At 47.9% G+C, this 10,423-nt stretch overlaps 1 protein-coding gene across 1 annotated transcript in view; it reads left to right on the plus strand.

Annotated features, from left to right (window-relative positions):
* Positions 1–5,583, plus strand: part of RNF122 (ring finger protein 122) — a 17,624-nt gene extending 12,041 nt beyond the window's left edge. Inside the window, exons 3-6 of the mRNA XM_003796303.3 lie at positions 1,456–1,501; positions 1,839–1,880; positions 3,839–3,921; positions 4,525–5,583. Of these exons, the coding sequence (XP_003796351.1) occupies positions 1,456–1,501; positions 1,839–1,880; positions 3,839–3,921; positions 4,525–4,639 (286 nt within the window). The 3' untranslated portion in view covers positions 4,640–5,583. The remainder of the gene's footprint in view (positions 1–1,455; positions 1,502–1,838; positions 1,881–3,838; positions 3,922–4,524) is intronic.
* Positions 5,584–10,423: the final 4,840 nt, after the last annotated feature.

Here is a 10,423-nt window from a genome sequence, read left to right on the forward strand (position 1 = left end):
AGAGTGAGCCATTTAGACTTAATGGAACCTAGGGCATGTTCCAAGATGGTCAAAACCATATTCTCAGGGTTTGCGGTTCCCAAACCACCAGTGCACACCAGTACTGGGCCATGCCCTACTAGGACCAGTGTGCTTGGACCACACAGCAGGAGGTGAGGGGGCAGTGAGCAGGTGAGGGGGCAGTGAGCAGGTGAAGCTTCATCTGTGTTTACAGCCACTCCCCATCACCCTCATCTGAGCTCCGCCTCCTGTCAGACCAGCAGCAATGTGAGAGTCTCCTTGGAGGAACCTACTGTAAACCATGGGCAGCTGCAGGCCCCTTAGGAGAATCTAATGCTGATGATCTGAGGTGGAGCTGAGGGGGAGGGTGCTGCAGACACAGATTCTCAGCAGCAGAGAGGTCTGACTACACAGAGATCATAGTAAATCAATTGTAGCAGACTCAAATCAAACCACCCCTCCCCGGCTCCATACAGGTCTCTGGAAAAATTATCTTCCCTGCAAACAATCCCTGGTGCCAAAAAGGTTGGGAACCACTGCTCCAAACTGTGGGGTGTTTCACCTAATTGGTGGAACAGGCCGCATCATGTGGTAAAGAGCTTGGGCTCTGTAATCACACAGACTTTCATTCATATCCTGACTCTCTGCCAACTCTTTCAGGGACATTCAGGCAAACTATGTACGTTCTTTGGGCTTTATTTTCTTCATCTATAAAAGGGAAAACATTTCCCTCTTAACTTGGGTATGGATTCTGTGGTGACAGACATGGAGAGATTATTGTCCCAGCAAGACGTATCAAGTACTCGGTAACAATTATGCTGTTGCCGTTAGTAGTGACACTAAGTTTTGGCCACTGAGAATTAGGCGGCCTGTATGCCACCAGCCTAAAATGAAAAGAAGAAAACAAAGAAGGCATCGTCTGTGTCGTTTGGCACCGGGAAGGGAAGAGTGTGCTTTGGTTCCAGAATACTTGTGTTGTGTGGGGGGGAAATTCCCCAGGGTCAGCAACAGAGACTTAGTTTCCTGCTGTCCTGGTTTAATAGGAATATCCTTTTTAAGAATAATCTATCTAAAAAGATAATAATTATCTAACTTCCGTGCTCATAGTAAGCACACTTTTGATATGTGTAGTTTGGGCACCCGAAGGAATTTCCCTAATGGGAATGGCCAAGGAAGGGGAATGAACTTTTTAGGGGGCTCTCTGGCAGAGCACCCTCCATCTGTGTATGAGGCCTGGCAGAGTATTCGGACACTGTCAAGCCTGAACAAGAGACTTAGTCCTTAGTCACTGGGTGGCCTGGATGGGTCCCAGCCACATTCCCAGGTGTCTAAGGGACAATCGCTCCCCCTACCTGGGAAGAGGGCCATGCATTCAGCCAGCCTCTCCTGCACCGAATTGCTCTGTTGCTGCAAAGGCATTAAACCCCACTTTCTCCCCCTTTTTCTCTCCCCCAGCAAACTTCGAAACCAGGCACAGAGTGAACGATATGGATATAAGGAGGTAAATGCTTCCCTGGGACCACGCCCCTCACCCACCACCCGCCCCACTGCTCACCCTAACCAGGGGAGGGGAAGGGAAGGGAAGGCCAGCTCAAGGCGCCCCCGTCCCCCCCTTCCACCCCTCCCCAGAATCCCCTGGGCCTCGCCTCTGGGCCTCCCTGAGGCTAGCTCCTTTCACTGTCCCCCAAGTCTGGCTTGCTTGTCCCAGGCAGTCCAGGGCCCTCCTCATCACCGGAGAAAGGGAGGTACCCCATGAAAGGCTGGGGTCTTGGTTGACACTGCCTGGCTGGCTTCTGCTGGGAGTTTCTTCAGACATCATGCCTCTTCTTTCTTCCCAGGTGGTGCTTAAAGGTGATGCCAAGAAGTTACAATTATATGGGGTAAGTGTGCTGTGACAGCGTGCAAAAGGGACCCCAGCAGGGAAGGAGGATGATACCTGTCTCTAGCTGTCAGCCTGGACCTTCTCAGGAATCTTTTTTTTTTTTTTTTTTGAGACAGAGCCTCAAGCTGTCACCCTGGGTAGAGTGCTGTGGCATCACAGCTCACAGCAACCTCCAACTCCTGGGCTCAAGCAAGTCTTTTGCCTCTGCCTCCCAAGTAGCTGGGACCACAGGCGCCCCCCACAATGCTCAGCTATTTTTGGTTGCAGCCGTCATTGTTATTTGGCGGGCCTGGGCTGGATTCAAACCCACCAGCTCTTGTGTATGTGGCTGGCGCCTTAGCCACTTGAGCCACAGTTGCCAAGCCTCTTTCAGGAATCTTTATCCCTGCCTTTCTATCTCTTATGCCCAAATAAAAGGGACACCCCTCAGCAGGGAATATATGGAGCTCACTATGTCTGGAACCAGCTCAGGCAAAAGACATGAACAGTTCACATAAGTGGTGACACATGGGGCAGCGCCTGTGGCTCAGTGGGCAGGGCGCCGGCCCCATATACTGAGGGTGGTGGGTTCGAACCTGGCCCCGGCCAAACCGCAACAAAAAAAATAGCCGGGTGTTGTGGTGGGTACCTGTAGTCCAACTACTTGGGAGGCTGAGGCAAGAGAATCATAAGCCCAGAAGTTGGAGGTTGCTGTGAGCTGTGACACTACAGCACTCTACTGAGGGCAACAAAATGATACTCTGTCTCTAAGAAAAAACAATAATAAGTAAATAAACAAAATTAGTGGTGACACATGGCCCCTGGAATCCAGCCATGTGTGATCTTTAAGGGGAGGATGAACACACCACTCCACACTTTAGACAGATTCCCGCTAACTTTCCCCAAGTTCAGCCCCTACATCCTGGTTTCACAAAAATAATAATAATAATGTCCTTTTACTCTGGATACCCTGTCCTAACAGCCTGTATCTGACGAGTGTTTCCCCCACAACCCCAACACCGATTCCTTGGGTCCCTTTGAGGTCACCCCACTCACCCGTTTCCCAGGACTGCCGTCCATAGCCACAGACCCTCCCAGTCAGCACGTCTGTGGCTGTTTGGGAGTGGGAGGATCATGGTGTGGCCTCCCTTCATCTGCTTTACATCTCTGCAGGCACAGATGTTTGAGCTCTTCTAGGAGCGTAATTCAGCTGAGACCAGGGGGGCTAAGATTATATAGGCCCTACCTCTGGATTTAAAGATATAACTGAGCACATACACCACACCCCCATCTTTCTAGCTGTCATTGATAGGTACCCCTTGGCCAAATATATTAGGTTAGAAAGGATTTGGAGCTATTCTTCTAGAATAGCCCCATCCTACAGAAACGTGTGTGTTGATCAAACATTCTGTATCTGCTGTTCGATATGGGAAGCATTAGCTGCATGTAGCTATTGAGGACTCAAAATGTGGCCAGTGGAACTGAGGAACTAAAAATTTTTCTTTTTTTTTAGATAGTCTTAAGCTGTTACCTGGGTAGAGTGCCATGGCGTCATCATAGCTCACAGCAACCTCCAACTCTTGGGCTCAAGCAATCTTCTTGCCTTATTTTTTTTTCTACTTTTTTAAAGACAAGGTCTTGCTGTTACTCAGGCTGGTCTGGAACTCCTGGACTTATGGGATCCTCCTGCCTTGGCTTCCCAGAGTGCTAAGATTATAGGCGGGAGATCCCGAAGCCAGCTAAATTTTTAATTTCATCTGATTTTGATTCATTTAAACTTAAATAGCTACATGTGGTTAATGGCTACCATATTCTCAATGCAGAATTCTTAAAGTATGGCTAAAGTATCTCTGGCCAACTGACAAACGAGAGTGGGCCAGAGCTAAATTTTGCTCGGCTGGGGATGAGCTCCTGGGTGTTCAGGATGGGTGAGTAAGGTGCTTCCCCAGCCTCCTCACACCCCTTCCCTCCCCACAGCAGACCTGTGCAGTTTGTTTGGAAGACTTCAAGGGGAAGGACGAGCTAGGCGTGCTCCCGTGCCAACACGCTTTCCACCGCAAGTAAGTGTCCAGTTTGCCTTCAGCATTATGGCTCATGCCTGTAACCCTAGAAGAATTATGGCTCATGCCTATAATCCTAGAAGAATTATGGTTCACGCCTGTAACCCTAGAAGAATTATGGCTCATGCCTGTAATACTAGCACTCTGGGATGCCCAGGTGGGTGGATTGCCTGATCTCAGGAGTTCAAAACCTGCCTGAGCAAGAGCAAGACCCCATCTACTAAAAAAAGGTGTTGTGGTGGGCACCTTTAGTCCCAGCTACTCAGGAGGCTGAGGCAAGAGGATCTCTTAAACCCCAGAGTTTGAGGTTGCTGTGAGCTATGACACTCCAGCACTCCACAGAGGGTGACAAAGGGAGACTCTTTCTCACCCCCTCCCCCAAAAGGGAGAATTAATCAGGGGGCATTGTCTGGAAATTCCCAGTCCCTGCCATTTCCCAGTCAACACTTGCTGGGGACATTCCATGTCCCATCTGGACACCAAGTAAACCAGAGGGGAGGTGGGGAGGTTGAGGCAGGGATGGGATGTTCTTGTTCTGAGAAGCAGCTGCAGAAGTCTGGGGTATTATTGCCTTTGAGATCACAGCTCTCCCTCTGTTCTCAGATGCCTAGTGAAGTGGCTGGAAGTGCGATGTGTCTGCCCCATGTGTAACAAGCCCATTGCTGGCCCCACGGAGGCCACCCAGAGCATTGGGATCCTACTGGATGAGCTGGTGTGAGCGCTCCCTCCACACTGAGACCTGGAGAGGGCCTCGTGGCTCTCTTGCCTCCTGTAGACGCAGCTCCAAGGAACAGGACTGCTGGGTGGTGACAGTCTCACCCAGCTGAAGGGGAGCCCAGGGCAAGGCTGGGCTTCCACGTCAGACGCACCCCACCTTCCTGCCTCCTGAAGCCTTCTTCCCGTCCTCAGTGCTGGTGGCATCCCTCATCGAGACCACTGGATCCTGGTACCAGACTGTCTACCTGCCTTGACCCTGCTCTGGGGAAAGGATTTCTCCCCTGTCGAGAGCATGCAGAACATCCCCATTCAAGCTTCCCCTTGTGGGGCACACGTGGCCCTGACCCAGGAGGAACAAGATGGACTCCGCCCCACCTACAACCATCCCTCTCTTCCCCACTCCCTCCATTGGAAGGTTAGAGGAAAGATCAAGGAACCAAGTGCCTCCCCCAGATGCAAGGGAGGCTTTGTATGAAGTAGAAGACCAGGGACGTCTTGAAGGGCAAGTCAATGTTTACATGAGACCTATGGAAACCAAGGCCGGCTGGGGACTGGCCGGCTGCAGGGTCGGGAGGGGCAGGCCTGCCCCTGCTGGGACCTGAGGTGCTGGCCACTCCGTCTTCCTCAGCTAACCTCAGAGCTTCCTAGCCCAGGTTGGGGTTTGCAGGCCCCTCTAGAGAGGGCCTGTCCTATACTCAGATTGATTCCCAGGGGCTTTTTTAAAGGATCAAAAGGGGCTTGGGGAGGAGGGTGTCGGAGATTAGGGTATAGCAGACACCTTCGTCCCCTCTGTAAATAGTATTTTTGTACTTTGTCCTCACCATCTCAGGCTTTATACGTGGGATCCCCAGAATGGAGTCAGAGTGGTTTCTGTTCCTCCCTGGAGTGGGTGAGGGTGGGAGAAATTTATGTATTTAAAGAATTAAATTTAACACATTTCTCTAACTTTTGCCTGTGGTTGTGGCCAGTTCGCCCTTTTCTGCCCACAGACGGAACAAAGCTCTCTGCTTCGTACTTCCCTGTACCCCACATCAAACACTCATACATAAAAGTTCCTAATTCTTTCTTTTGTTGTTTGTTTTTGGAGACAGTCTCACTCTGGTGTCCTGGGTAGAGTGCCATGCATCATACCTCACAGCAATCTCAAGCTCTTGAGCTCAAGTGATCTTTTTTTTTTTTTTGCAGTTTTTGGCCAGGGCTGGGTTTGAACCTGCCACCTCCATCATATGGAGTTGGTGCCCTACTCCTTTGAGCCACAGGTGCCGCCCTCGAGTGATCCTCTTGCCTCAGTTTTTCTATTTTTAGTAGAGATGGGGTCTCTATTGCTCAGGCTAGTCTCAACTTCTGAGCTCAAGCAATCTGCCTGCCTCGGCCTCCTAGAGTGCTAGGATTATAGGCGTGAGCCACCGTGCCCGGCCTCTAATTCTTTTTGTTTGTTTGTTTCTTTTGAGACAGTCTCACTGTTACCCTGGGTAGAGTGCCATGGCATCTCAGCTCACAGCAACCTCAAACTCTTGGGCTTAAATGATTCTCTTGCCTCAGCCTCCCAAGTACCTGGGATTACAAGAGCCTGCCACAACACCTGGCTATTTTTCTGTCGCAGTTGTCATTATTGCTTAGCTGGCCCAGGCTGCGTTTGAACCTGCCAGCCTTGGTGTATATGGCCAGTGCCATAACCACTGTATTGTGGGCAGCGAACCCTTGGTGCCTAATTCTTAAAGAAAGATCTTAAATTATTGCCTGTACAATATAGATTAAGACTAACACTAATGTACATTAATGGCTTATTCATTCAACTTCTAGAATTTTTTTTTTTTTTTCAGACAGAGTCTCATTTTGTTGCCCTCTGTAGAGTGCCATGGCATCATATCTCACAGCAGCCTCAAACTCTTAGGTTCAAGAGTGAGAGTTAAAATTCTGTTTTAGTGTGGGGTCCTCTGCCCACGGGTTCTTACCCCTTCCTTCCCCCCACACTCTTTCTAAAAGCCCCCCACCCACTGATTGCTGCAGCCAGCTTGTATTACTGTGGGGATAAAATGAGTTTCCAAAGCAAAACACGGAGTCTTCCCTGAGCAAGAGCAAGACCCCATCTCCAAAAAAATAGCTGCGCGTTGTGGCAGGTGCCTGTAGTCCCAGCTACTCTGAAGGCTGAGGCAAGAGGATCACTGCAGCCCAAGAGTTATAGGTTGCTGTGAGCTATGATGCCCCAGCACTCTACCAAGGGCAACAAAGTGAGACTCTGTCTCAAAAAATAATAAAATAAAAACATTTATACAGATATGGAATTAGTACTGCCCATGTCTAATGTGCCATCTTATTTTTTCCTCAAAAATTCAGGCTAAACACTATACATGGCAAAATATGGTAAATCCTTTGTGGAGCCAGGAATCTGGGAACTGGCAGCAAGCATCCTGAATTTTTTTTTTTTTTGGGGGGGGGTCAAGCCTTTAAAACATCTAAGCACCATTCAGTGGCTAATCAATTATTTTCTTCTGCGCAAAATATCCATGGGCAACAACAATATATTTAGTAGTACTATTTTCAGTACAGAAGAATTTGCACACTGAGCATATTTCAAATCTGAAGGAGGCTGAGTGATCTTCATACCTACCAGGATTTCAACCCCAATGATCTTATCTGTAACACACCAGCCAGTGACAGAGAACAAGCACTTACCCACCATGTTCTGTCACTAAATGTCCTTTGTTCTCTGTGTGTCCCCCTCCAAGTTTGGGACTGGGAGAAGCAAATGGCGCACCCACGAGGATGCAAATGGTTAGCATCGGAGCCGAGGCACAGCCCAGGTTGCACGGATCGAAGTTCAATGTCGACCCTGTTTCCCCCACATAGATTTGGAAGCAGATTCCTCCCATGAAGATAGTCCAGGAAGTGGCTGGTGCTGTTACCTCCTGGGCAGATGCAGTCAGAAGATAAAAACCTGCAAATGTCACATGGTTTGTCATCAAGGGTCATGAGGTGTTTTTTGTTTTGTTTTTTGGGTTTTTTTTGAGACAGAGTCTCACTATGTTGCCCTCCGTAGAGTGCCATAGAATCACAGCTCACAGCAACCTCAAACTCTTGGGCTTAAGTGATTCTCTTGCCTCAGCCTCCCAAGTAGTTGGGACTACAGGCGCCTGCCATAATGCCCGGCTATTTTTGTTGTTGTTGTTGCAGTTGTCATTGTTTAGCAGGCCTGGGCTGGGTTCGAACCCGCCAGTCTCTGTGCATGTGGCTGGCGCCGTACACTGTGCTATGGGCACCAAGCCATGAGGTGTTGTTTTAATTGATACATGATCATACGTATTGGTGAGGTACCTGTGATGTTTTATTACACGGGTAGAGTGGGTAATGACCAAGTCAGGGTATCTAGGTTATCCCTGTCATTTCTGAGTGTTGTAAACATCTCAAGCCCTCCTTTCTAGCTAGTTTGAAATATACAATATGTCATTGCTACCTATAGCCACCCTGCTTTGCTCTCAAACATTAGAACTTATACTTTCTTTTCTTTTCCTTTTTTTTTGAGACAGAATCTCACTATGGCACCCTGGGTAGAGTGCTGTGGCATCACAGCTCACAGCAACCTCTAACTCTTGGGTTTAAGCGATTCTCTTCCCTCAGCCTCCAGGAGCTGGGACTACAGGTGCCCGCCACAACTGGCTATTTTTTGTTGCAGTTGTCATTGTTTACCTAGCATGGGCCAGTTCGAACCCACCAGCCTCAGCGTATGTGGCTGGCACTGAGACTTTGTTTTTTTTGTTTTGTTTTTTTAATTAGCTTGTTTCCCCTTCATCCCAGAGTGTTCTCTACAGTTGCTGAGTGTACCAACCCATTGTAGTACCCTCCTAATGGGCCAGGTCATAAATGGCTAAAAGGATACTCAAATGGGGCAACACCTGTGGCTCACAGCCCTGGCCAAACTGCCACAAAAAAATTGCCGGGCGTTGTGGTGGGCACCTTTAGTCCCAGCTACTCAGGAGGCTGAGGCAAGAGAATCGCTTAAACCCAGGAGTTAGAGGTTGCTGTGAGCTGTGTGACCCGATGGCACTCTACCCACTCTACTGAGGGCAATAAAGTGAGACTCTTGTCTCTACAAAAAAACAAACAAACAAAAAAGGATACTCAAATGACTCAGGACTTATACCCATATGGTGGTATGACCCCCCTCACACACACACAGGGTCAACTCTGAGTTGCTGTTTGCCATCATATATGCCCATTATTTCTCAAGAAAGTTGCTGATACCCTCACCATGAACAAGAAGCCATGGGTGGCTTTGATACAGTGTAGGGGAGGCCAATAATAATAAATCCAAATCCAAATAAAGGAAAAACTAGATTTGTCCTTAAGTGTCAGAGAAATTGACCAGGAAGCACAGTGGATGTCAGGTTGGGCATAAATTGAAAGAAATTGAAACAGGGCAGTGCCTGTGGCTCAGTGGGTAGGGCGCCAGCCCCATATACCAAGGGTGACGAGTTTGAACCCAGCCCCTACCAAACTGCAAGAAAAACATAGCCAGCCTGTAGTCCCAGCTACTCGGGAGGCTGAGGAAAGAGAATCACTTAAGCCCAAGAGTTGGAGGTTGCTGTGAGCTGTGACATAACAGCACTCCACCAAGGACAATAAAGTAAGACGCTGTCTCTTAAAAAAAAAAGGCAGTGCCTGTGGCTCAAAGGAGTAGGGCACCAGCCCCATATGCTGGAGGTGGAGGGTTCAAACCCAGCCCCAGCCAAAAACTAAAAGAAAAAAAAATAGCCAGCTACTTGAGAAGCTGAGGCAAGAGAATCTCTCTCTTAAGCCAGAGGATTTGAGGATGCTGTGAGCTGTGATGTAACAGCACTCTACAGAGGGTGGCATAGTGAGACTCTGTCTCAAAAAAATAAATAAAATAAAAAACTAAAATGGCACACAGATTTTATGGCTACCCTGTGTTAACTTACACTGCTAGCTTCTTTTTTTTTGCACGTGAACTGAGGATGAACATAAATTTGCCTTGAATATGAAGATAAGCAGAGAACTCGCTGATAAATTTTGCAGAGTAGCTCTGACTGCAGTGTGGTTTTAGGAATAACTCAGGTATGAAATCATTTTCTATTTAAAATGTGGTGATGGTAGTAGAGTTCTTCACTGCCTCAGTTAACTTTTAACCTTGCAAAATTATACGTTGGGTGTCAAGTCACAGATAGAGAGGTATTAGGAGTGGAGGACACCCTCCCCTTGTGGCACATATTAACATTTCTTGCACAATTACCCATGGAATATTCTGGTTTTGGACTTTTTCCACATCCTAAATTTAGCAAGCTGGAATTATCTTTTAAGCACCACTTTCAACAACGTTTTTGAAAGGAAGAGTGCCGGGCTAGGAGGAAATCTGTTTCTTTGTGGTTAGAATCGCAATGTCCTTAACGTAATCACTCAGCCAAGGAGCAAAATCCTATAATATGCTGACAACATGGCAAACACAGTAATCCCACACGCTCATCACAGGTTTGGAACATGAAGAATTTACACATTCAGATTCAGAAACATGAGAAGCAGACTTCGCTGCCAGCCACTGAATGACAGGCATCCTCGTGTGATGGGTTCTGGAAGTTGCACACGTTGAACTGAATAAGTGCTTTAAACGTGCCCGGGGGATTTCTTTATTTAAATAAATTCTATGCTGAGTCTTTGTATGACTAAAACATTCTTTAAAATGGGATTTAAGGGCTTTTTTAGCTTTGAATGTATGTGTTTTGAAACACTACAGTCTGCATATAAAATAAATGCTTTTCTTAAAGGGTGACAC

This window comes from Otolemur garnettii, unplaced genomic scaffold (genome assembly GCF_000181295.1).
Source record: "Otolemur garnettii isolate 467f Iridium unplaced genomic scaffold, OtoGar3 scaffold00102, whole genome shotgun sequence".
Classification (NCBI taxonomy): domain Eukaryota; kingdom Metazoa; phylum Chordata; class Mammalia; order Primates; family Galagidae; genus Otolemur; species Otolemur garnettii.